A 27535-nucleotide genomic window follows, 5' to 3' on the forward strand; every position below is an offset into this window, starting at 1 on the left:
CAGAATTGTTATTACATGGGGGATGCAAGTAGTTACTAAAACACTTCAGGAAAGGTTACAGGTCCTCTTTAAAGGTGTGTGGTCCACTTTCAACAAACCCCCTTTCTGTGAGATTGCCCCCTGACAATAAGCGGATCATGTAATGGCCACCGTTCCATGAGACAGTGCCCCATTTTAAAAGACAGGTAAGACAAGCTATACACGTCCAGATGGATAAAGCCCTTTAAATATTCAGTTCCCCTGCAGCGCCACCACAGGAGAAGTGAAGCATTGCATCTTAGTAAAAATAGGACTGTGTAATTACCTTCTGTGATCATATTATTCCCCTTCTGGGTGACGGCCTTAATACGGGGTTCATGTCCAGCTATCTCCGCTTGCAGAGCTTGGTGCTTCTTTAGCAGGTTCTGAACACCGATCAAATCCTTGCCTGGAGATGAGAGCACAAGACACGTCAGTGTAAGATTTGACCCTGTGACTATAAGATGGGATATCACACAGGAGAATAACTGTAGGTCACCTCTGTTGGTTGAGGCTGCAATGGGTTCCTTCTCCCTTATCCAGGTTTCCTCATCTTCAACATCACGGAAAAGCTGCTGCAGGCGCAGAGAGTCGGACAGTTTCTCCTTGCGAGCGATCATGGGCTCCTTCAAAGCCTCATACCTGGCGACCAAAGCCTCCTGCTTCTTCCTGATGTTGTCTGCATCAAAATGTCCGGCATCCTGGAACTGGCGCGCCTGGATGGTAATGCCATCTATACGGTCCTATAAGGAGAATGCAATGTTGTGTACTCCGGAATACAACAGTTCTCTTACTTCTATAGCTAGATATATTTTACCCCTTAAAAGGAACTGTGATCGCGCACGTACAGAATGGCTCGGTGGTGCCCCCTATAGTCAAGAAAAGACACTAATGAAATGTGGCAAGTACCTGGTGAGCTGCAACATCGGCCTCCAGCAGGGCATGTTTCTTCTGAAGGTTCTGCACATTGGTCAAGTCCTTGCCGTAATCATCAGAAGCCAGGTGTCCCTCCACCTCGTACAGCCAGAGCTCAATGTCTTCCACGTTTCGGTTGAACTGTTGCTGCTGGTTGGCCTCACGCAGTTTGATGCCTGTGTAAAGATGGTGCCATAATATTGGTCTGTCCCACCAAACGCCTTTTCTATTAGGAGACAGGCTTCCAACGTGTTCTCACCTTTGCGATCTGTGGCTTCCAGGAGCCTCTTCCACAAGGTAATGACTTCACTCATGCGCGCAGCCACCTCGTCGGATGCATAATGGTTCGTATCAATCAACTTCTGGCCAGAATTCTCCAAAGCGTCAATACGGCTTTGATTAGCAGACAGTTCGGCCTCAAAAGCCTGGTGCTTCTGGACCTTACCCTGAAGATTGGATGGATCCTGGGTGGAAGAATGGAGAAAATTCATTGCAGCAACATAAAATGGTGACAGGTTAAAGGAATATCAGGGAACCCGCAGGACCTCACCTTGTAGGCCTCGTCAGTGGCAGTCTTCATCTTCTCATTAATCCAGCTCTTTAACTCATCCGAGTCCCTGAAGAACTGCTGCAGGTGGAAGGAGTCAGCCAACTGGGTGCGGCGATGCAGGGCGCGCTCATGGAGAGCATTGCGGCGATTTAGGAGCTGTCAAGACAAGCAGATATATGACCATATTAAAAGGATGGACAATAATCTGAGACCAGGAACCACTCAGGAACCATAAGTAATATTGCATCTTACCGCGTCTCGGCGTGCAGCAACGTCATCCATTGCATAGTGGTTATTCTGAATCAGCTTTGTGGCAAATTCATCCAGAGCCTAAAAAAATAAAAAAAATAAAAAAAAAAGTGGATAAAAACATGAAAATAATCATTTAAAAGTCCAGAAGAACTAGGAATACTGCGACAGATTTCCTAGAGAACCTTCAGCACACACAAGTGCTCATTTCCACCAACCTTAACCTAGTCTACATTGTAACCGCGTCCTGCATGCAGACATTTAAATGGCTTTTAAGAAGAAAATACAGATTTTCGCCACCATCTTTTAGGTAGAAATCAATGTGTGCAGCTGGTAGCAAACTTAAAGGGAATTTCCACCCAGAAGTTAAAAATGATCATTTATTAATAAACCAGTAGTTAGAGCTGTAGGCAAAAATTGGTCATTATGTCGTTTTTGCTTCACAAGATATTGGCATCTTTTGTGTTTCCTTGCGGCGGCCATTTTGCTAAAATGTTAACAGGAAGGGCGACCATATTGGTGGTCCCCTTTGAGTCAGCAAAAATAAAAAAAAACGCATAGGCCCACTCACCTTGGCATGGTGAGTGGGCCTATGCATTGTGATCAAAATGTACGCCAATACCTCATGTATGTTATGTAGATTAGGGCTTATTATACCATTTATGCTGAAAAGCGATAATAGATCAATGTATAGCATGGGGATGGTAAATCTATGCTTTTATTCTCTTTTTTCCACTTTTTTTAAAAAATTAAACTACTATTCTGTTTGTATGTTCTAGCAAAATCAACTCAACATGGCTGCACTTCCTGTTGCCATGTATGCAAAATGGCTGACGCAACAAAACAAAGATGACAACATCTCTGGAAGCAAAAAACACAATGCTGCAACTTGGGCTATCCTTTTAACATCCACTTTACTCATGTCTGACCAATTTTGAATGGAAATCCCCTTTAAAGTTCCCGAGAGGCCTTGTTTAGGCACCACAAAGAACAAGTTGGCCAGATCACATCCACCAGAAGCTATAGTTATATAGTTCATCCTATATTGTGACTAAGATGCTGAAGAGCCACAGATGCAGGTCTAAGGCCCAGGAGAGGCTGTAAACTGTGCATGTCGCTGGCAGGGTGCAATTGCTGGGCCACTCCAGAGCAAAGCACTTGGTAGGTTGGCAATAGCAAACCATCATCTACAAGAAACGGCCTGGATGAGACCAAGTAATATCAGAAGATCTGTGGTGGTCAACCATTCAATCCACCGTCAGTCATATTATCTGTACTGAAGGCAACCTACCGTGATTTTCTCCTCTTGGGCACTAAGAGATTTCTCAAAATCTTCATGCTTCTTCAGAAGGGCTTCAACACTGTCCAAAGAATCTCCCAAATCTTCATTTAAGAGGAAAGCCTATGGTACAAGATGGCAGAAGGTTAAGAAAGATCCTCATGTGAGAGATTCATAAACAGGTGGAGTAACAGAGGGCTCTGACCTCTTGTTTGCTCATCCAGTTGTCCACTTGTTCGGTGTCCCTGTAGAAAAGCTGAAGGTCCATGCACTGCTCGTACTGCTGCCTGCGAAGGTCCCACAGCTCCAGAAGGGAAGTTCTCTCTTCTGCCAAGATGGTAAGCTAGGAGTGAAAAGCAAGCACCATTTAATATTTTTTTTTTTTATAAAATAAGTGAGAGACAGGGTTAGTAAAAAATCCTAATTATACACACTTCCTTTGTTGAAGGAGGGGGGGGGGGGAACAATAAGATCTTGAGGGCAGAGGCAAAATGGATTTTTAGAAACATAAAAAAAAAAAAAAAAACTTAATTTTTGGACCCTTTAAAGCTTAACTTTTAATAAAGATATAAATTAAAATCACCCTATATACCAAAGCGGATGAGATTATAGATTCATGGGCAGAGATCTAGCCCAACTACCACTGAGCATGTGACATCCAGAAGATAAGACGAGAAAGGCAGACCTTATGGAAGAAGCCGAATACATCACATGTTCCCCGCTGTTAAAGGGGAAAGATACCACAAGTCATGTGCCCCATTCAAAATCAGACTGCCTCCTGCCAGGTGCTCGATGCGGGAGATTTTTAGACTGAAATCAGTAACACCAAATGGTCTGAATGAGTATTTATCATACAAGCCATTTCTATAACGGGAGACATAACCTCCCCAAGCTGGAAAAGGGATAACCATCAAATGTCAATTCTTGACAGATGGAGCTCCCAAACAACAAGGAGGTGGGAAGTCTATGAAAAACAGAGAATAAGGGTCCCTGCCAGAATCATTTCTGGATGTTAAAATAAAAAAAACATAAATACTAACACGGTCTCACTTATTTTAATAGAAAAAATAAGAGTTACGTATTTTTTCCACAAAGATACACTCAGTTTAACACAGCTTTATTTTGAGACCACTGAGTAACTGGAGGGGAAGTCAGGTACGACCATCCACCTCATATCGTGTCCTATTATTATGGAATCCAACCGAAATAAAATCCTCTGTACACCATTTAATTCTGAGGCACACAGGTACAGTAAGGGCCCATACAAACCTGTTGCATGGAGCCATAATATGGCCATGTGTATGAGCCCCATTACTACATGTGCCGGCCTATTGCATGCCTTCCTCATCAGTGGGGGTCTGACCGCTTAAAAGGGGTATTCCCATCTCAGACTTTTATGGCATATAGCTAGTATAGGAACGGTTCCCAGAGGTAGAACTCGCAACCATCTCCAGAACGGGCCCCCAAAGTGAAGGCGAGCACATTGAACAAGTGTGACCATCCTCCATTCACTGCTATGGGAGCTACGCAAGCACGCTCTGCCATTTCTGGCAGTCCCATAGAGGTGGCTTGTGCATGCGTGGTTCACTCTCCATTCACCAGTATGGCACTGCAAGAAATAGAGTATGTTTGCTCGGCAATTTTTGGAACAACCATAGTTGTGAATGGGGAGCACACCATGCATGCACAGTGCACTCTTCTCTACTTTGGAGGTCCTGTTCTGGAGATAGGAGCAGATCCCAGAGGTGGGACTCGCACCTATCTGACATTGATGACATATCCTAGCAGTATTCTACCCATTTACGGGATAGGAAAAACCCTTTAAAACCCGCTCAGAATGAAGGGCCGCAGTGATCGTTACACCATGCACAAGGGTTAGATGTAAGCACCATCAAAGGGACCTTGCATCTTGAGATTAAGAGGTCCATGGAAGCCCCCTACCCCCCCCCCCCCCAAATCCTAAAGTAATTGCATACCCCAGAATCATGAGATAGGAATAATCCTTTAATAAAGAGTAAACTTTATTAGTAAGAATAATCCTTTATATGAAGGACTGACTACCTTCTCTCTAACTTCATCGGAAGCGTAGTGTCCAGTGTTCAGCAAAGCTTGACCGGCCGCATCGGCAGCTTTAAAGCTGTCTTCGTGAGCATCAATTTCACCCTAAATCCAAGAAGGGAAAAAAGTGGTTAACCACAGCTTTATTAAAACAGGAACAGATGTTGTAGGCGGAAGAGTCTGGTCAATGAACAGGATTAGAGCTCAGCGCTGATGGACCATGACTACGGCACAAATCATAGAGCTCATCCCCACGGCACTTTACTCTACACCCTTCTTAATAACCAATGAGCTAATGTGATCTTTGGGGTGCATTGATCCTATAAAAGCACTGTAATGACTACCTACCAAACATCTGCATTTACCTTATGTTCTTGGTGTCTATCGAGGAGAGCCTCAGCTCCAGCCACATCATTGGCAAGCTCGTCAGCATTGATGAGGGCTTTCATTTCGGTCACCCAGCTGGTCAAGTCTCTAAAATCCGCAAGGAACCTCTGCAACCTGAGAAGCAAATATAGACAAAATGGTATAATCCAGCAACACAAATATCCAGGCTAATAATACGCATCCTGCCTTGATCACTCACTTGTAGGAGTCATTGAGGCGCGTGTGACGTTCGGCGGCCAACGTGCGGATCTGTTCCCAATTGGTGAGAAGCTCCTCTCCCTTCGCCTGGATCTGGGGTGCATTCTGAGGGTGCGACTGCTGCAGGCGATCAGACTCTGTGCGCAAAGCTTTCACCTGGTAATAGAGTAATCACTGAAGCCCCAGTGCAGGTTTATGGTGGCCTCCTATAGTTCAGAGGGTGTGGGGCATACATACCTTCTCCTCCAGGGCTGCAAGGTCTCGTTCCAGGCCTTCATGCTTACGCAAAAGTGCTTGCACACTGGCCAAGTCTCGACCAAAGTCATCGGAGGCCATCAGCTGCTCCTTCTCTCGGATCCAGCTAATAGTTTCGTCTACATCTCTAACAGTAGGAACGGAGAAAGCAAAGTGAGAACAAGAAGAATTTGCAGGCTGATCCAGCACCACATGGCGATATGTAATCTAAGGAAATGCTGCCACGGACCTGTTAAATCGTTGGACTTCCGCAGCTCCAAAAAGCTTCCCTTGTCTCTGCAGAGCCAGACCCTTCAAGCGCTGCCAGTTAGTATTGACTTCATCTTGCTTGGTCGTGATTAACTCAAGCTCTGGATGTTCCTCCTGTAGACAGAAAGGAAGGTAGCCATGTTGGTAGAAATAAATCAGACCTGGCTTTCTAGACAAACTGTGTTTTGGGGGGGGGGCAATTACCTGGGCCAATTTACTGGCAAACTGGTTGACTTCATTCACTCTTTCTTCGTGAGCTGCCAAGTCAGTCTGAAACTCTTCAAACTTTTTCTGCAGAACCTCTACATGTTCAAGATCTTGTCCCAGCTCCTCGGAAGTCACAATGGCCTCCTAGCACGGTCATAACAATGTATTATATACAGCAGGTCAAATATGAGAATCATGCAATCAAGGACAGCAGAATGGGGTCCGCAAAAGTCTGTACAGCACCTGTACCAATTTGTACTTCTTAGCAATTTCCAATCCTTGGAAATTTCCAACACAAAGCTCGTATAGAGCTCAATTGAAAACAATGGTTGGTTCCCCGTTTACTTTGTACTGGGTCATAAGATTGAACTTTAAATGAGCGTCACTACACATCTATATCATCAGTTGGCGCGTGGGGGCTGTAACAGGGCCCTTAGTCCTGGATACTAAAGGATATCAACCAGTTTATGTGCTGCGGTCTCACTGGCATTTATTGATCTGTATCTGTGCAACACATAAAGGGGACCTGCTGGGACCAGATCATATACTGATGACCTATCTTAAGGGTAGACCAACAGTGTTTATTTCCTGGAAAACCCTCTAACACAACCTGCAAGCCTTGTCTGAAGACCCCAGACTTGCACGGCATACCTTGTCATTGATCCAGTCTAGGACATCCTCACATTCCCGCAGGTACTGGACCAGCTTCTGTGCCTGTTGTAGCTTGATCCCCTTTTCTTGCATTTTCAGAAGCAGTAGCTCCCATAGACGGTGCAGCTCTACCAGACGTATCTGCAGAGTAGGAAGGGAAGATCGTGATTAATGGCCGCTATCATACTGTGCTGGGAACCATGAAGAAACCTCATTCTGAGGAGAAGAAGCAAGTGAAAAACCTCAAACAAGGCAGAAGGAAAACTTATATGCAATAAGGAAGAAAGAGCTAAAAGGGGGTCGCTGCTTCCATGCAGAGGATGAATGGAGCACTCCAAATTCACTTCAATGGGAGCTGGCCAGTAAGCACACCCTGTCGCTCCCATGACTTCCATAGAAGCGAATAGAGAGAGGAGCACAATGCCCATCATCTTAACGCGGCCATGAGTGGCCACACACACACACCAAGCAGGACGATGGCTGGAGATGGGTGCGACCCACATCTATCAGACATTTAGCAACAGGGAATGTTGAAATCCAACAGCCCAGTCTACATCTCCCCTGCTTTCAGGGGAAATCAAGAGGCCGACCCCATACACAGAGGATGGACTGATATGCATCTAATGTGTACGGTAGCTTAACCGTTTTATTGCAGGTTGGAATATAAAGGAGGACATTGTGTAGACAGCAGTTTGCAGTCGAATGAAGGTCAGGGGGATAGATATCATGCAGTAGGAAAGTAGGAAGGGATCACTGCACGTCCAGACACCTCCACCTACGCGTATGTGAGCCCCAACTTGCACACTGGTCACTATCGGCCGCTGTGCTGTCCGGTATGGTGTGAAAGACTAGACCACAAAGATGCAAGTCAACAAGTTGTGTTCTGTGAGACACGGGCATCTCCATGTCTGTATAAGTGCATGCCTGCGATGGCCATTATTAATGTCAAAAGGGACATTCACAAAAGGGTCATTGTGTAACGTGTTTAACATGCATCAGCATGGCGAGATATGGGAGAGGGGGGCGCATAAACATTCATGGATTCAATAAGAAACTGGTTACATAGGGGGGGAAAATAATAAAAATAAAATAAATAAAAACTAAACGACAACCATGTTCTAAAGTAGTTGTCGGGGAATAGAAAAACATGGCTGCTTTCTTCCAGAAACAGCGCCCCATCTCTTCATAAATTGTGTCTGGTATTGTAGCCCAACTCAAGTGAAGTAAATAGAGCAGAGCTGCAATACCACGTACAACCTGTGGCCAGGTGTGGTGCTGTTTTCAGAAAGAAGCAACCCTGTTTTTTTCTACCTGGCTACTTCATTCTAAAAACAGCCCCACACCTGCCCACGAGTTGTGTCTGGTATTGCAGACCAGCTCCATGGAAGTGGATGGGGTTGAACTGCGATACCACATACAACCTGTGGACAGGTGCGGCACTGTTCTTTTAAGAACGCAGCCATCTTTTTCTAGTCCAGCCTCTTTCGCTCACAGTTGTAGAGCCCACCATCTGACGCCCAGAAAGAATTGTGCACGTGTCCTAATTAATAGGGCACATGCACGACACTCACTGGGCATCAAATGGTTACTCTGGAAGTGTCCTGCCCAGCATGCAGCAGCATCTTCAGAGTGGCTGGACAATCCCTTTAAGACAAGCAGAAATCCTCTCGTCCTACTGCTGGGAATAAGGGTACGGCCGAGTGGTGTGGCCTGCCACCCATGGCATCCAATGCCACAAAATTACTGACTGGCAGGGTCCGCCGAATCAGTCGGCCTTACCCTTACATTAAATTTCCCAAAGCCTGACTATCGACCAGTTACCTCAGCGTTCAGATACTTACTCGGATGTTCTCAGATGCGAAGTGCGACTCCGTAATCATTTGGTTCCCGGTGTTGTCCAGTTTCACAATGGCTCCGGCATTGGCCTGCACTTCAGCGTCAAAGGCCTGGTGTTTCTGCAGTTTCCCCTGCAAGCATAAAAACCTTGTATTATGATACCTTCTTCCATCACCGCACTGCAGCGTATCACCCCTCCCTCCCCAACATATCAGGACCCCATGGCCCTGGGACCTCCATATTCAAACCACCAGAGCACCTCACCTGGAGATTAGTCGGATCCTTGTAGTTCTCATCGGAGGCGATCTGGAGTTTCTCCTGGATCCATTTCTCGAGCTCGTCAGCATCGCGCTGGAAGAACTGGAAGCGGTAGGAGTCCTCCAACTTCTGCCGGCGGATGGTCGACAGCTCCTTGAACCGCAGGTAGCGGTCCAGCACCTGCTGGCGCCTATCCTGGATGTCTTCCGCCGTCTCCAACACTTTGACCCCACTTGAATCCATTTTCTGAAAGGGACACAAAAATTCCAGTAAGGACAGTGATGGAAACCTAAATTGGGGATGTGTATATGGGGGGGGGGAAGAGACGCAACACCAGACCATAGGTTGTGTATGGGGCTGAGCCGCAATACCAGTCACAGCCTGTGGACCTAGGCGGCGCTGTGTTTGGAAGCAGCCATGTTTCTCCAAACCTGTGCAACCCATTTAAAGCTCCTCGCCCCACATACATTTGATTCCTATTGGGGTGGGGTTCAGTTTCACATCTATAGGGGGGCTGCTAATGACCACTGGAGAGGAGAGCTAGAAGAATCCAACTGCCCCCCCCTGCAAAGGCAGAAAAGAGAATGGCTCACCACAGGTATTGCCATGTACGCTATACTGGTCTCCAACCTGGGGCACTCAAGCCTTTGTAAAACTACTACTCCCACCATGCCATGGCCATGATAGTTAGGCCTCTTGCACACAACCGTATGCATTTTGCGGTTCGCAAAAAATACGGATGACATCCGTGTGCATTCAGTATTTTGCGGAACGGAACAGCTGGCCCTTCATAGAACAGTCCTATCCTTGTCCGTAATGCGGACAATAATAGTTTTATTTTTTTGTGGAACGGAAACAGAATGCACGCGGAGTACCTTGTGTTTTCTTGCCGACCCATTTAAGTGAATGGTTCCGCATACGGTCCGCAAAAAAAAAAAAAAAAACACGGAACAGACACGGAAATAAAATAGTGTGTGAAAGAGGCCTTATGTGACCTATCCTCCATAGAACACATTGGAAGGACACATGATGGTAACTTCTATTATTGTGGATATTTCTGACTTTTTACCTAACGAAGCTGTCCAGGTAAGTGGACAAGTGGTGGAATGGAGCTGGACAGATGGCGAGACACTGCCCCAGCTTACTAACCTATAGTACGCTCCCCTCCTCCACCCACATGACCTCACACAGTTCGGCTCCGGCTCGTGTTTTTTTTTTTTTGCTTTCATTTCCATGCCAGATGGATCTGGAGGGTTGCCAGCCGCATTCCTCTGCAGTTATCGCATAAGGGGGAGAGTAGCCAGACAGCAGCTGAATTACAGTACAATGCAAGTGGATGAGGTTTTAGCGCATGCTGCTATGTAATACATGAAATGAACGGTGAAACGGGTATGGAGAAGGAAGGATCGGCCCTCATACACTAACTGGCCGCCAATCCAACCAAAATATACTGCAGAGATGAGAAAAAAATACGTGGCAAAATCTGCAGGAGTTACATGTGGATTTGGTGCAGATTTCACCCTGTTCTCTGCAAAGGGCGAAATCCGCAGCACAAACTGACATGCTGCAAATCTAAAGTCTGCATCGCAGCTCAATTTATGCTGCGGATTAAAGAGGCAATTAAGATTTTTTTAAAATCTCATCCACTTTGCTGGTACTGTAAAATGCTGCACACTCATCTGCAGCGTTTCAGTCCTGTAGGAAAGTACCCTAAACTGCTCCATACGTCTTGGGGTGTATTCAGATGTTGCAGTTGAGATGCAGTTAAACTAAATTAAAATGCAATGCACCTTGTTAAATGCATAGGTGAAAAAAATGTGGCCTATGATTGCACTGCAAAGCTGAAGCAAAAATTCACTTTTTTCCCCCCAGATACGGTTTTTAACTGCAACATCTGAATTAGCCCTAAGGCCTTATTCACATCGCATTAGGGATGTACAATTTGCTTGTACATCAGAAAAAGCTCCCAAAAAGGAAAAGCCGAGCGTATCCATAGGGCTTCATTCAACGGATGGACGCCACAGGAGGGTGCTTTTGAAATTGCGCAAACTGAGGCCACAGTACGATGTGAACAGGGCTTTAATGGAAACAAGTTTTTCCTCCATGTACATGTACTCCTGGCCAAGTATGCAAGTGTTAGAGAGAAATAGGCTTCTGTCAGACTCCTCTGATGCAGGAACAAGGGATCGGCATGTGGAAATCAACAGGACAGCTACTTCTTTCCTCCAACATCTACTGTGAATGGATGGAGGTGGGGCACATTATATAGTCGACAATCCTTGCAAAGTTGGTGGATTCTATTAAAATCTAGATACCCCTTGGGCTGCCCTTCTGATACTTTCCTTGACACCAGGTAGGCCCCCGCAGCGCTGGCCAACGTCACTGCTGTATGTCCCAAAACCTATGAAAGTAGGGGTGCCTAGTTCTATAATGCGGGCACTGGCAGAGTCTGATATAGGGGGAACATGCGTCAAACTACATCTTAATGCCACCTATGTGTATGTGAATTCTGAACCCGTTAGTTTATTATAAGCCACAGTCGGTCGGCCGCTTTCCCCGACTCCTGAAAGGCCAGTCTGCCCGATGATCCAGGAACAGGGGCCACCAGGCCAGGAGCACTGGTCATCTTCCTTGTGCTTTGGCCTCCCTGGCAATAAAAGGGTTAATCTGCGCACATCTCTTCAGGGGTGTCTGTTCGCAGCCTCCGCCTGAATGGGCCTCATCCTCCTGGAGGATGGTTTCCTGATGGCGTGCATTGTCTCACCGCGCCTGGAATGTGGAGGAGGAAGGACGTGCATGGCTTCCTACCAGTATAGATACACCCGATTACGCAATATATGCAGCCAAACAGTAAAATGCCAATAATTCCCACGATATACATTCTAGTCAATGGTTTCTTTGTTATATCCGCTTCTTGGAAAGCTGGGTGACCATTGCAGCTAACCACAGAGGTCAGCACTCAGCTTTCCTAGAGTCTTAAAGGTGAGTCTGCCTAGTAAAGCTACAGTGCTGGAGGTCAACCCCTGCAGGTCTAGACTGACTGGTTTTCTCAGAAAGCTGGGTGACACCCGCCGGGGAGGAGGGAGAAGTAATGGCGGCCATATTGGCTTCCGCCCCGGCCTAGTCAAGCTCTCGAAAAGCACATCTGCTTTTTTGGGTGACAACCTCTGTAGAAGGCCATATTAACTTCCATCAAGATTCTAGGAAAGCTGGGTGACAGCCTCTGCGGGAGGCCATATTGACTTCCATCAGGATTCTAGGAAAGCTGGGCGAGTGTCATCCTGCTTTGTCAGAGTGGTTGTCACCCAACTTTCCAGACACTAAGGTAACTAAGAAACTGCTGAATAACTTGATAGTAGAGGATGAGGATCTTTCAATGTAAGCAGAATTAGAGCGTAAGCTCTTTGGGCTAGAGAATCCAGATGACTATATGACTTATTTGAACTAGGAAGATTCAGGAAAGTGACAGATGATCTGTGAGTGAAGCTCCACTGACCGCCCCGGCCTCCATGCTGGTATTAAGTGGATAAAAGGCCAGCTGTAATAGTCAGCATAGCCGCTCATTGTTCTGGACATGCCACGGGACCTGGCTAATGGACTGAGCTTTACTGCAGCAGATCAGCTGACGTCACCCTATCCGTCCGATGCCAAAAAATCTGCCCGTCCTGCTGACTCCCCGCCGCGCCAGTCCTACCGCAGCCTGCTGCAGCCAGAATATTAACAGCTTCAGTGCAGATCTCTGTAGACAGCCAGGAAAAGTACAAAGGCGATGCATTGCGGAGCACTACCGCAAAGCAAGCCCCTCCAAAATTTACTCATGGGGCCACCCTACTAGGTCAGCATTTACATAAGTTATCCGATACACTGAAAGACAAGCACACAGGAACGCCAAATCGGCAACTGAATCTGGAGGTGTACATAGAGGAGAAGGGGCTGCATAGCAAGAATTCAAAATTTGTCGTCCCCCCCCCCCCCCCCCCGCGCCTCTAGCAAAGCAGAATGGCATGGATAGGCCTTCTATAAAATTGGCCCAGAGTGCGTCAGCAGGGATGCAGCCAGGCCAGTGCACTTTTTTGTGTCTGAATGAAACTGCAATGCCTAACTGCGCCAAAGTTGCATTTGACAGAAAGTTTGGTGCAGTGATGCCCCATAAGAAACCAAGGCGATCCGAGAAAAGTTGCATAAATATGACTGATGCAAGACTTCAACCAATAGGCAGTGCCCCCTCCCCCCCCGCCTATGATTAGCTTGGGCATGTGAAAGTTTGGGTTTTATATTCTTTGAGCAGTAGGGTTCTAACCCCAGGATCCCGCGCCAAGCAGCAAGACACTTCTATACCCCTCTAAGTGAATGGGGCTAATCTGCAGTACCACACGCAGCTTCACGAGTGGTCGCTGTGCCCGGGTAAACCCTGAAGCTGCCCCTTCTTTCCGATCGATTGCCAATCTATTATTAGACTACACCAGGGATCAGCAACCTCCAGCAGTTCTGAAACTACAACTCCCAGAATCCTCCTTTCACTTCAATAGGAGTTACAAGAAAAGCTGAGCAAGTGTGCATGCTGGGAGTTGTAGTTTCACAGCAGCTGGAGTGCTGAAGGTTGCTGACCCCTGATATAGGCCATCAAGGTGTTCGATTTTGATTTGAAAAAAAAAAAAAAAAAAAAAAGTTAAACTTTGCAATTATTTTTGGAATTTATATTTCTTCTGATCCAGGCTCCACGTCGGGGACTTTGCTCAGCTCTGGGTGACATAGGTATTTATGTCACAGCCGCCCCTATCAGCGCTCTCCAGCCACAGATAAGGCGCATTCCTGGCCGCCTGCAACTCATTACTGCAGGATCCATTGCTGGGGGAATGAAGAAGGATGGCCGCCCCTCCCTGCTGTATCTCGCTGATAACGGCAGAACCTTCCAGATCTCACACTGCGGCAATGCCCAACACATTACACTGCACCGTGGTATAATACTAGGGGCGGCGCTATAAACCGGAATGTTGTTTTGCACTTTAATAAAGGTCAGAAGAGCTCACCGATTTTGGTGGGGCCTCCTGACCCTCTTGATTGCAGATGTTTGCGGGGAAAAGACAGGTCGGATAAGAGCTGGCATTTATTTATTCCTCTCTGCCCACTGAAAAGACATGCACACTCGGCTAAGGGTGGGTTCACACTAGCGTTATGGATTCAGTTATGGTTATAACGGAAAATAACGGAATCCTAAGACGGAAGGATGGATCTGTTCTTCTGCCCACAGACTTGTATTATGACGGACTTTGTTTTTCGTCTTGTATAACGGGACCCTGACGGATCAGTTATGCTTTCCCATAGACTTCTATTAGGATGGAAAGAAAACGGAATGCCTTTTAAAGGCTTCTGTTTTGCATTCTGTCTGAGCATTCCGTTATAACCATGTTATAACGGAAAGCCATAACGAAATCCCTAACGGTAGTGTGAACCCACCCCAAGCTGAGCCCTGCATGCATGTGTATGGAGTAAGGCCTCTTTCACACGACCGTATGGCTTTTTCAGTGTTTTACGGGCCGTTTTTTCCGGATCCGTTGTTTGTTTCCGCTGTGTTTCCGTATGGCATATACAGTATACAGTAATTAAATAGAAAAAATTGGGCTGGGCATAACATTTTCAATAGATGGTTCCGCAAAAAACAGAACGGATACGGAATACATACGGATGCATTTCCGTATGTGTTATTTTATTTTGCGGACACATTGACTTGAATGGAGCCGCGGAACGTGATTTGCGGGCAATAATACATTTAAACATGTTCTATGTTTCAACGGAACGGAAATACGGAAACAGAATGCATACGGAGTACATTCCGTGTTTTTTTGCGGAACCATTGAAATGAATGGTTCCGTATACGGAACGCAAAAAACGGCCCGTAAAAGGAAAAAATAAAAAAAACGGACGTGTGAAAGAGGCCTAACTGGGAGGAATAGCTGAAGCATTTGGCTACGTGCATGGCATATCACTATGATACGAGGAGACACTCCCACTGATCCCTAAAACGAACAGCTGGCAGACGCCCCCCCCCCCCCCCCCCCTTTTTTTTTTAAATACTTGCAAGGGGTGCAATTCTTTGCCATTTCATTCTAGCTCCAGATGAAGGATCCTAGCAATACAAGATATACACCATAGAATGCAACCAGCCAGTCTTCAATGAGGACAGAAATAGTAAACACTACAGAGCCACGCTAGGGGTTGTAGTTCCGCTGCTATTAGAGAGCAAGAGATTGCAGACCGCCACCATATCGGGAGATTACTATGAGACTATGTGGGGGGGGGGGGGGGGAGGATCCGTCTTATTGGATTTCAACACTGCCAATGATTGCTCCCACAGGAAAAAAAAAAAAACATGCATGCCTGACTAAGAGTGTGAATGTGTGTGGAGGGGTACACACAAGGCATATGGCGTCCAGATGGACCCCCCAAATGATCATATATATTTCTGCCATCTCGATATCCATCTATCGATACACGCCTTTCTATACACCCAGTGCCCCACCCTTGGTTTAGGGCCAAGCGTACAGCCTTGGTTGCCGGCCGACATTATGCGTATTTCACAAGATAATGACCATTTCCCTATCCCAGCGATTCCTCTCTGCTATGCGATGATGTTGGGGCGAGGTAGTCTAAACGTTTGATAAAAGACATTCCTGAGGAGGTATTTATAGGCCGGCAATGCAAGCACTTTGCACTTTCTGGTGGCAGCTCTAAACGCGGCTCCCGATATGTGTCACAATGGTGCGAGGGAAACTCGCTATACCGTCCTGTTTTTTTTTTATACAGACGTCATGGCATGAAGGAGTTAAAAACACCCCCACTAAACACAGGTCTTCGCTCTATTCAGCTGCTTCTCTTTTTTTTCCCCCAATATGGCCGCCGCTACAGCTCCAACAGTGCTAAATGATGAAGTAATAACCTCTTCCATGTGGGAGCAGTAATGGCGGCCATCCAGCTTTCCCAGACTCCTGAATAGCAACATGCTTCATATTAACACACACGTCCAAGAAAGCTGGGCGCCATTACAGCTAACAAATCTAGAAACAACCCCCATATCAGGTTCCAGCCATAGTAGAAAAGTTGCCATTCGCAACTCTAGAAAAGCTGGTTGACAACCGTTATTTGAACTGAAATGGCAGCCATATTGGCTGTCATGCACCGTAAAGATAAGCAGTTGCCTAGGTAACCAGTTGGCTCTCTTTTCCTTGGAAAAACGAAAGCAGGATTCTGATTGGTGGCTGCTCGCCTCTGTCAGTGCCGATTCTCATAATGGAGGCATCTGGTTAGAGTCATGATGTTGTCCGACCACAAAACACTCACTAGAGTCTGTGGAGAGAACCTCAATGGCCGCCAGTGACGCCACACTTCTGTCCATGGCAGCTCAAATTACCACCTATTACATGCCTATAGCAAGCAATCACATTGCAGCTTTCATAGCTCAATACGACCTAGAAAAATGAACGCTGGGCTCTGATAGGTTGTTACAGATTTGCCGGTTCCACCGTCTTGTGATCTAGGGGGCAGATATTTTCCTAAAATCCCTGTCAGTCAGTCACCCGTTCCACTGAAATGGCTTATACCAGGGAACAGTAACTTGCCTCCACCAAGCATTCCTCCATAGAAAACATATACATGAAGCTGCATTTTGAGAGAAAACCGGTTCTGCGACTCAATCATGGCGGCCCGAGTGGGGAGGATCAGACGCGATCACTTCAAGGTGGCAGTGCGTGACTGACGTGGTCCTAATAAAGGACTTGCTGCTTCATTATATACCCAGAGGATGCTTTCTTCAAACCTTTCTAAGAGCTTCTGTAGACCGAGGCAGCCATTTTGTAGAAGGCCCAATGGCCACACAATGAAGACTGCCATCGAATTTAGTTCCTTCCTGGATCCCACTACGAGATTCACCGACAAGCCTATAGAGTGGATCCCAAAGGATGGATTATAATTTTTTTTTCTTTTGGATCCTTTTAGTCTGTTGGCAGCCTCAGGGATCACTGGTTCCCAGTATAGCTGTTTTGCCGGATATAGCAGAGCCGAGTTGCTCACTAGGCACAAATCATGGCTAAATAACAACATATTAAGGTTGATTTATTCAATGACCATACGATGGGTTTGCAAAGCGCCTTTAGCCGTGGCATTTAAAGGTGCCCATACGAAAACACACACATGAATATTTAAAAGGATCCCCCACAGCTCTAATAGTTATCCCCTTGAATACCCCTTTAACCCCTGATTCGCCCATACACATGCTCACTCGTATGGGTTTCCAAAGGGGAAAGGGGCTCCTAAAGAAGCAGAAACACAGAATCATAGCAGATCCTTCTTCTGCCGTCAGAAAAGGGTCGATATACCCCCTCATACACGCAAACTTAAATCAGCAGGATCAGCCATCACCTGATATGTACGGGAACTTACATGGGACTGCATTTAACCCCCTTCCAAAAAAATCTATCACAATGCATAAGGACGATGTAACATATTCAGTCACGTATTTATTACAGCACTTTCTGGTGCAGGAGACGAGCCCCCCAGCGAGTCTGCAGAGATCCAAATCCCGCCCAGAGGACTGCAGAACTTTCCTGTAATAAGTCCAGATGCCGCACCTTCCACACTGCTGTGCGACTCTGCACAGCAGTCCAGCTTCACGCCCAAATATTTTCTCTCTCTCAGATAAGGGTCCTGCTAGTGATGGCTCTACAGCAGTTCAAAAACTACAACCTCCATCGTCCTGCCCTGCACATACCATTTCAGATTGCAAGCTCTTCTGCGCCATGTCCAGTTTGCTTATACCATGCCATTGCTTAAAAATAGTAGTGACGCCAGAAGGGAGCCATAGGAGTAGGCTACAGTATACAGTCATGCAAGTACAGTACAGACCACGCGATACAAAGATCACTCCCATTCACCCCAAAACATAGAACGCTTACAGGGGGTGTCCAGGATTAGAAAACCATGGCTTCCCTCTGCCAAAAAGTGCAATGCCTGTCTATGGTCTATTTTCTGGTATTGCATCTCCCCTCCATTGACACAGAGCCACAATACCGCACACAACCTGTGCACCGAGAGGCGCTGTATTCTGCAATAAAGCAGCCATGCTTTTTTTGTAATCCTGGACAACGCTTTTAAAAGGGTTCTGCAGAAAGGCAGATAGATGACAGAGACGGAGCATATCACGGCAAGCACCGATACCTGGACTTGGATCTTACGGAGGGACAATATGGCGGAACACAGACAACGCTACCCTTTAAAAAACAGGACAGGTCATTGTAGGCATACATCTCAGTCGGTCGGCTCTTCCAGGGTGGTGTTGTTACAGGCTGGCATGGTGCCGGCTCTGCAGATTCATTAGCCATCTATGATCGCAGGGACGTCACGTTCCCTCAGGAAATGATTATAATTAACCCTGCTGCATTATACAGTTATTTCTGGAGTTACCGCAGTAATGGATTTTAAAGGGGCGACAGCACCTACACTGGAGGTCACCTAATGGCCTTGTCCTACACCAGGGCTCGGCGTCCTGCGGCACTCCAGCTGCTGTGAAACTACAACTCCCAGCATGCAAACTTGCTTGGCTATTCTGGGACCTCTATATAGTAATGAAAGGAGAATTCTGGGAGTTGTAGTTTCAGAACAGCTGGAGTGCCGGAGATTGCTGATCCCCATCCTTCACTTACAATATGTATTATCCGATTTAGGCCGCTAGACTTGGAAACCATTACTGGTACTTCCGTTAAAGCCTGCAATGAAATCAACTTCAGCTGTAATTTGTTAGATCTGATTCTAAGAACGCCGAGTGACAGCCAATGTGGCCGCCAGTACAATCGTTACCAGCATCGTCCCTCCTGCTCCCATACAGTGTGACAAGCAACATGGCCACCATTACCAGCATCGTCCCTCTTACTCCCATAGTGTGACAACCAATATGGCCGCCATTACCAGCACTGTCCCTCCTTCTCCCATGCAATGCGACAACCAACATGGCAGTCATTGCAGTTTTCCTAGAGCAAAAAATAATTTTAATCTGTTGGGTGACAACCAGTACAACCTTTCCCAGCACTGTCGCTTCTACTCCCATACAGCGTGACAAAAACCCATGGCCGCCATTACCAGCATAGTCCCTTCTGCTCCCATACAGCGTGACAAAAAACATGGCCGCCATTACCAGCATAGTCCCTTCTGCTCCCATAGAGCGGGACAACCAATATGGCTGCCATTACCAGCATCGTCCCCTCTGCTCCCATACAGCGTGACAACCAATATGGCCGCCATTAGCAGCATTGTCCCTCCTGCTCCTGTAGAACATAGCAGCCAACATGGCCGCCATTACTAGTATTGTCTCTCCTGCTACCATAAAGTGCGAAAACCAATATGGCCGCCACTGCGGAATGTTCATTAAGTTTTCCCAGAAGCAGAAAAGAATTTGAATCAGTTGGGCGACAACAAACATGGCTGCCAGTGTAGCGATTACCAGCATTGTCCCTCCTGCTGCCATATGGTGTGACAAGCAATATGGCCACCATTACCGGCATCGACCCACCTGCTCCCATAGAGCGTGACAACCAGTCTGGTGGCTGCAAAGTGTTGTCAGTGACCAAGCTTGACCACTCTCTTGTAGGGGTGGAATAGCGGACATATTGGATCTTCAGTTTCCCATAATGTTGGATCTTTAAGCACATCTTTTAGGACATATTCAGACGCGGTGGATGTGGTTCTTTCTGTGGTTTAATGGGTCTCTTTCGAGTTGTGCGGATTTTGGCATGCAGCAAGCAAAACGTGTTACAACCGCCATGTCTGAATAGACCCTTAAATGGCGACTTTTTTGTTCATCTTAAAAGGGAAAATGCTCTTCATCCAATCCTTGTCTGATGTCTGTAAGCATTTATTGAGAGGATAGGTGCGTAAGACAAGACACTGGAGTAAACTTAAGTGCCTGCCAAGACAGAGCAGATGGGGGGGGGGGGGTCACACAGAGAGGGCAGCTGGCTTCGGCACAGATCTCTGTGCATGCCTGGAATCCTTAGCATGCAGGGCATGTGTGCATGGCGAGGATTTAACGCCCCACACACAGGGTTACACACTGCCGCCTGCCCTGATCCCAGACTTTGCAAGGTCCTCACAATGAACAGAGCCACTTTAGGGAAATGCATAAGTAGCAGTTCCCTAAACATGCACCATTTATGGCAGTCTGTATTCTGTCAGTGCAGGGTGGGGGTCACACCGGCCTAGAACAGGGGTGCACTGATGTGGAACGTATACCTCCCTGCAGATTATTATTAGAGATTGCTCACTAACATCATACTAATTACATCATATTAGGGCGTTACTAGTTATGCAACTGCCCGGCTGTAAACCAGAACACCATTTGAAATAAAGCACAAAGAATATAGCTAACTGGTCTACAACTGGCTGTAAAACTACAACTCCCAGCAGACCCTGACAGATGCACATGCTGAGAGTTGTAGTTTTGCAACTATTGGAGAGCAAATACTGATTTGTGCGGGTGGAAAATATTAGAAATAAACACAGCCAAGCATGTCAAAGCACAATGACCTTGGGGGGTGGGGTGGAGTATGCAGCCAATGCAGGAAGGGTGGGGGGCCCCGGGTGGGTGGGTGCAAGAGTTCAATCCGAGAAGGTCCTTGTCCTGGGAAATGAAATAACTCACATTTTCCTGAATGACATTCCAGCAACTAACGCCCTATTTACACCCACAGCAATGCACAACTGGGGCCCGTCCGACAACAACGCAACACACTGCAAAATCAGCAGCCAGGAGAGTAGAGGTTAAGGATTGCTATCTCTGATCAGTCTTGGTAACAGGACTAAAAATTTATGCACTGGCGGGGGGCGGATATGGAATGGAAACAGGATTGTTTGCATGGGAAAGCGAGATATTTAAAGGGCAGCAGGCTTTTACACCCCCCCCCCCCCCCCCCATTGTTTGCTAATTTGCCCACAGCGGTCATTGTCAGAGGGGGTCTGACCTAGCCCCGTCTATACTGGAGAGGCAGGGACCCACCCATGTCATACCCAGTTATGTGGGGCAATACAAGGACAGGACACCTGGGGTATTTAGTGGCAAAATAATCACCCCTTTAAGGAGAGGGGGCAGCTTCTGCACCGAAAGCATGGCACGGATGTCAATAGCGGTCAATGTAATGGACGGGGGAGGACCAAATTGAGGGTAATAATAGGGCACCCTTTATAAGGAAGGAGGAAATGCAAAGCTACAATGTATCAAATTATAAAAAATATACATAGATACAAAATAAACATAATGGCTGTTACCATAGTGATGCCATTTATAAAACTGCACCGCCGCCATAGGGGGATGCAGTCCGAGCAGAAGCCTCCCATTCATTTCTATGCCTGGCGAGCTGTCAATGACTTCGCATACGGTGGCGAAACGCTTCAAGCTGGTCGTAGATGCACCGGTTTAACCCCTGATGTGACCAGCACTGCGGTACGTTTCCGGTATTGGGATGACCATTCACAGATAATAGAAATTTATTCGGATTGTTGCAAAAATCAACCTAAAATTTCAAATTATGGCGCAAATGTGGAGCTGGAACATTAGAAGGGGGGACAGGATAGGGAACCTTAATTATCAGTGCATTTATGACCAGCTTTCACAACAGCCCCGGGCATGGAAGGGTTCACTGCAAGCAATGCAAGAAAAGGGAGGCACAGCCACAGCTCATTGATAGGCGCAATACGCGAGGGGCACATAATGGGGCAGAGGGGTGCGGCCTCACCAGTTCTGAGGGTGTTTTGCACTCCAGCTTCCTCACTCCAATTCTCCGGATCTTCGTCTGAGAGCTTCGGTAGGCTCGCCCTAGTTTTATACTCGGGGGCCCCGAAGCGCTGACGTCACCCTGCGCCACTCTCCGGAAATGCACGATGGGTTGGCCGAGTTCGGTCAGGACACGCCCACCGCTCTGAACGTGACTACGGCTCTGGCACGAAGATGAACGAAGGACGTTCCGGAAATGACCGAAGGCTTGAAGGGATGAAATGGCTCTTCTAGAAAGGAGATGGCGGCTGCGAGGAGTGGTTGTGCTGTGCAATGCCGATAAAATCAGTGCCAATAGGGTGTGAAGGCTTTAGGAAATGGCATGAATAGTAATTCCATAGTATTCTAATCCTCACCTTTAAAAGTTTTTAAAATTTGTTTTTATCAGATGTGTAGTTGAAGGCGTAAATCCATGCGAGGATTCGCCACGTGCAGTGGCTCCAAAAATACAGCCGTAAATTTGCATTGTATAGGACCAGATTTGCGAAGAGAAATACAGCGGCCATCGTCGGGATTGGTGGACTGTGATCGATGCAGCAAGCGCACATCGCAGACTGTATTCTAGTCCTGTTTTAAAATTCTCTGACCCTCAGAATAAAGCCTCATGCACACGACCGTTGTTTTATTCCGGGTCCGTTGTTCCGTTTTTCTGCGGACCCATTGACTTTCAATGGGTCTGTTGAAAACTCGGCTCATGCACCGTTTGTCATCTGCGTCCGTGGTTCCAGTCAGTCAAAAAAATATAACCTGTTCTATTATTTTCGACCCATTCAAGTCAATAGGACCACTAAAAAACACAGGCACACAAGATTGTCGTCCGCGTCTGTTTTTTTTTCCTATCATTTGCATGGCAAACCTGTCTTAGATTTTTTTTTTTTACTTTCCTTTATGTCTGGTGATCCTCCAAAAATAAAAGGTAGACACACGGAAACGGATCACGGAACAACAGAACCCCATTTTGCAGAACAGAACACCACAACGGTCGTGTGCATGAGGCCTAAGGCCTCATGCACACCACCGTTGTTGTGTTCCGTGTCCGTTGTTCAGTTTTTCGTGATTTTCTGCGGACCTATTGACTTTCAATGGGTCCGTTGAAAACTCGGCTAATGCACCGTTTGTCATCCGCGTCCGTGATCCGTGGTTCCAGTCAGTCAAAAAAAAAATATAACCTGTCCTATTTTTTTCACGGAAAACAGTTCACGGACCCATTCAAGTCAATAGGACCGTGAAAAAACACAGAGGCACACAAGATTGTCGTCCGCGTCCGTTTTTTCCTATCATTTGCATGGCAAACTTGACTTTTTTTTACTTTCCTTCATGTCTGGTGATCCTCCAAAAATAAAGGAAGACACACGGAAACAAATCACGGAACCCCATTTTGCGGAACGGAACACAACAACGGTCGTGTGCATGAGGCCTAAAGGATCAGAGGGCCCACAGACCCCTCTGGGGGGTCCATTCACTTCTATGAGTAGAGAAAATTGTCAACCGTTTACTCAGCTGTTTTCAGAAATCACATAGAAGTGCCCGGGGAGACACGGCCTAAAGCCCTTTAACCCCTTCCCGCAATATGGCGGAACGGCACCACAAGATTCTTAATCACAACCGCCATCTCAACATACAGTCATGTTGCGTGGACGGTGCAGACTTAGGAGCAATGTCCAAGCAATCAACAGGGAGAGCTGACGCTGACCTATAGATGGGGCTTCTGCTGTAACAGCCGGGATCAGAGGTCACTCCAATCCCAGCCGGATATGCCCGTCACCTCGTCATCACACAAGCGCCACAATGTGATCGTGGGTCGCCAATGGGTTGTTTTTGACAGCTGTGCGGGCCAAACAATGACTCCAAAGTCTGCCATCTTACTACATAAATTAGGTCGGAGGCAGGGCAACATAGGGTAAAAACACCAGCGCCAATTTCCTGTGTGTAAGGACCCAATGCCAACAGGTGTAACACAGAATATGAGCGGTCAGGCTATAGCAAGCTGCGAAGTCTGAAAACAATCAATACATTTAATAAAAAATAAAAAATGGACACAATGGATTTTGAAAATCTGCCTGCAAAATTCAGCTTTTTGGACGCATTTTTCTTTTTAACTAATGGGTGTCCGCTTCAGTACAAAACTCATTTTTAGGCCTCTTTCAAACGACCGTATGACTTTTTCAGTGTTTTGCGTTCCGTTTTTCACTTCCGTTTGTATTTTCGTTTCTGTTCTGTTTTTCCGTATGGCGTATACAGTAATAACATAGAAAAAAATTATGCTGGACATAAAATTTTCAATAGATGGTTGCGCAAAAACGGAACTGATATGGAAGACATATGGATGCATTTCCGTATGTGTTCCATTTTTTTTTTTGCGGACCCATTGACTGGAGCCACGGAACGTGATTTGCGGGCAATAATAGGACAATGTTCTATCTTTCAACGGAACGGAAATACGGAAACGGAATGCATACAGAGTACATTCCGTTTTTTTGCGGAACCATTGAAATAAATGATTCCGTATATGGAACGCAAAAAAAGGCCCGAAAAACTGAAAAGAAAAAAAAAACGCTCGTGTGAAAGAGGCCTTAGTTTTTTGTTTTTGGCACAAATCTGCCCCCAAAACACAGTTTGCTAAGTTGCAAAGGTCAAAAACTGGCTGTGGCGGCAAGGGGTTAAAGAGACGATCGATCAATCTGTAATCATTACATAGGGCACAGAGTGCAACGGTTGGACCATGGTGCACCCTCAGCCGAGCCACGCTCATTACAGCGACCCATACAAATAAATCACGCATCCGTCACCAGTCTATGTGGGGGGGGGGGGGATTTTGTCCGGAGTAATCCGGGTCAGCACATTCAGAACCAGTAAAATGCTTGTGCCATCAATAATTCATAATGCATCTCAGATTAGAGGAGATGGCAGAAGACGCACCAGGCAGAACCTTGTCTTCTATATATCGCATTTCAGTACTCTAAGGGCGTGCACACGGCTGTGTTACTGCTCTGTGCATGCTCAGCCGTGGGACCCATAGATGTCTATGAGGAGTGGTGTGCCCCTTTAATTGCTGTGCTACAGGGCTATTCTCTGTGGTAATATGGCGGCACATGTTTGCACGAGGTCTAATAAATACCTGTGTCTGTTCTTCTTGGCCCCATCGAGAGTATATTCGCCCCCAGAGTGATGTTGAGCGGGGGAGAGGTCTCAGAAATGAGTTTTGAAGGACTGCAGGAGCCCCTTTAAAACCAACAGCCAACCCACTGTTACCCAGTCATGGTTCTAAGACTGGAGTTGTCCTGACACCCGCTCCAAGGAGCCAAAAGATGCTTAAAAGGGGTTGTCCCACGAAAAACAATTCTAGTTTTCAAACCAGCATCTGTATCTGAATAATTTTGCATGTAACTAAAAATTTAGTATAGCCACAGAATTATTCAATAAAACGTATCTGTACAGCGCCACCTGCGTGTTTTTTTTTTTTTTTTACTAATTTCTCTGAGAGAGAAGCACATGCTCAGTTCCATCCTTCCACTGCCACTAGCTGCAGCAAAAAGGACACACCCCCTGAGAAAGGACACGCCCCCTAAGCTGCCAGTTTGGGGGTCAATCCTATTATTGCACGGACAGCCATTTATTTGCATAGTCACCATGAAATACTGCATTTTATCCTGTAGCAGACGCAACACAGCAGCTAATCGCCAGGGTTTCAGACCATCGACCCTTCATTTTCAAAAGGACTAAGAAAAAAGCCCATAAATCAAATGGAATACTATTCAATGCTGTTCGAAAAAAAAAAATCTAAAAATACAAATAAATATATAACTTTAATATCTTTTTTTTGGGGGGGGGGGGGGGGGGGGGGCGCATTTGTGGTATGTTCAGCAGTTCTCATCTGTTGTGATTTAACAAACAGAGACGACAATGTCACAAATTACTAAACTGAAATAAAGATTTTTGTCACAGATAAAAAAAACATAAGTCATAAAACAGATAAATAAGCCCCTTCTTGCTCTTAAAGGGGTTGTCCCACAAGACCCATAATCGGCATCTGATTCTTAATACTTTTGTAACTGCACGTTATTAAAAAGTTTGTTCAGCCACCGAGTTATTCAATAAAATGTATCTGTATAGCGCCACCTGCTGTTTGTATTCTTTTCCTTTTTCTTGTCCACCTCACTGATGTGGTCACATGTGCTCAGTTTAAAGGGCATCTGTCAGCAGTTTTGTACCTCTGACACTGGCTGACCTGTTACATGTGCGCTTGGCAGCTGAAGGCATCTGTATTGGTCCCATGTTCCTATGTGCCCGCATTGCTGAGAAAAGTGATGTTTTACTATATGCAAATGAGTCTCTAGGAGCAACGGGGGAGTTACCATTACACCTAGAGGCTCTGCTCTCTTTGCAACCACCGCGCCCTCTTCACTTTCACAGGACCAGGCGGTGTAAACGTCATGACACCTGATCCTGTCAATCACAGTGGAGAGGGCGCTCGCCGTATCTGCTGTTAGAAGTAGGGTTGAGCGAACTTGTGTTTTCCGTGGTAGCGGAATCCATAACTGAATTCTTAGATAACCCGAACCTGGTACGCTGAACTTAAAAAACACAAGTTCGCCCATCCCTTAGTTAGAAGCTGTGACAGTTACAGGGAAAGAGCTACGGCAGAAAGAAAACCCCCGAGAAAGGACACGACCCCCTGAGCCGCCAGCCTGCCTGGAATAAATCTAGCAGAACAATTGGAGAAATGAATGGGGAGATCTCTGGATCCATGTGAGGTCCGGGGCTGGTTGAATGATGTCGGATTTTCATTTTTTACGATCATGGGATCACCCCTTTAAAGAGCCGTTTGCCTATTAAAAGGCCATTTACTCCACCAAATGACAAAGATGCTATAATTACTAAAAATACTTTATTAAAAAGATTTGTACAACAATTATTGGCAAAAACGGAGGCCGGAAGAATTGGCCAATATAAAAAAAAAAAAAAAAAAAAAAAAAAAAGTTAATCTTAAATGGATTCTCCAGGACTGACGAATACTACTACTCTCATCAGTCTCAATTTCTGAGTTTATTAGGTTTCACAGGAGGACAGAAAATAATACAACCCCATTGGGTAAGTGGTCCGTGGGCGGCCCCATGTAAACAGAGGGCGCTATAGTTTTTGTATGCAATACGTGCCTACAGGGGGCCCATTAATTGCATGGCGCTTACTTGAACGTGTCGGCACTAGGGTTGGGGGAAAAAAAAATTATAAAAATGGTGTCTTCAATTCCAGAAAAAGAGCGACTCCTCTACTGGCCGCGTCTGGTATTGCAGTTTAACTTTTCATTGGAGTTGCAATACCAGAAGCAACCCATAGACTAGAGCGGCGCTGTTTCTTAAAAGGGGTTGTATGCTTTTTTTCCCCTCCCCAGCGAGATAACGGCAAGCAGCAAAAACATTGAATTCGACCAACACTTAACATATCATTTCTTACAACTAAACTAAGGGATTCTATGATAAAAACAAATCCCACATTATTTTTTACAGAAGACAGACAGATTCCGCCCCTCTCTCGCCAAGGCACTGTGATATAGGTCAGTATCGCCGCTGCCATGATGCGACAGCCCCATCATTATGCCATTTCGCCACAC

The 27535-nt window shown here is 46.3% G+C and overlaps 1 protein-coding gene across 7 annotated transcripts in view; it reads right to left on the minus strand.

Annotated features, from left to right (window-relative positions):
* SPTAN1 (spectrin alpha, non-erythrocytic 1) overlaps positions 1–22007 on the minus strand; it is a 46294-nt gene extending 24287 nt beyond the window's left edge. For all 7 annotated transcript variants that reach the window (XM_040404774.1, XM_040404780.1, XM_040404779.1 and 4 more), the window contains exons 1-18: positions 21887–22007; positions 9117–9356; positions 8858–8983; positions 7017–7157; positions 6363–6509; positions 6139–6272; positions 5892–6036; positions 5656–5810; positions 5435–5570; positions 5073–5174; positions 3217–3354; positions 3024–3134; positions 1736–1813; positions 1484–1639; positions 1193–1397; positions 928–1109; positions 518–761; positions 305–427 (exon numbers count right to left, since the gene is read on the minus strand). In XM_040404774.1, the coding sequence (XP_040260708.1) occupies positions 305–427; positions 518–761; positions 928–1109; positions 1193–1397; positions 1484–1639; positions 1736–1813; positions 3024–3134; positions 3217–3354; positions 5073–5174; positions 5435–5570; positions 5656–5810; positions 5892–6036; positions 6139–6272; positions 6363–6509; positions 7017–7157; positions 8858–8983; positions 9117–9353 (2560 nt within the window). In that variant the 5' untranslated portion in view covers positions 9354–9356; positions 21887–22007. The remainder of the gene's footprint in view (positions 1–304; positions 428–517; positions 762–927; positions 1110–1192; positions 1398–1483; positions 1640–1735; positions 1814–3023; positions 3135–3216; positions 3355–5072; positions 5175–5434; positions 5571–5655; positions 5811–5891; positions 6037–6138; positions 6273–6362; positions 6510–7016; positions 7158–8857; positions 8984–9116; positions 9357–21886) is intronic.
* Positions 22008–27535: the final 5528 nt, after the last annotated feature.

This window comes from Bufo bufo, chromosome 8, assembly GCF_905171765.1.
Source record: "Bufo bufo chromosome 8, aBufBuf1.1, whole genome shotgun sequence".
NCBI lineage: Eukaryota > Metazoa > Chordata > Amphibia > Anura > Bufonidae > Bufo > Bufo bufo.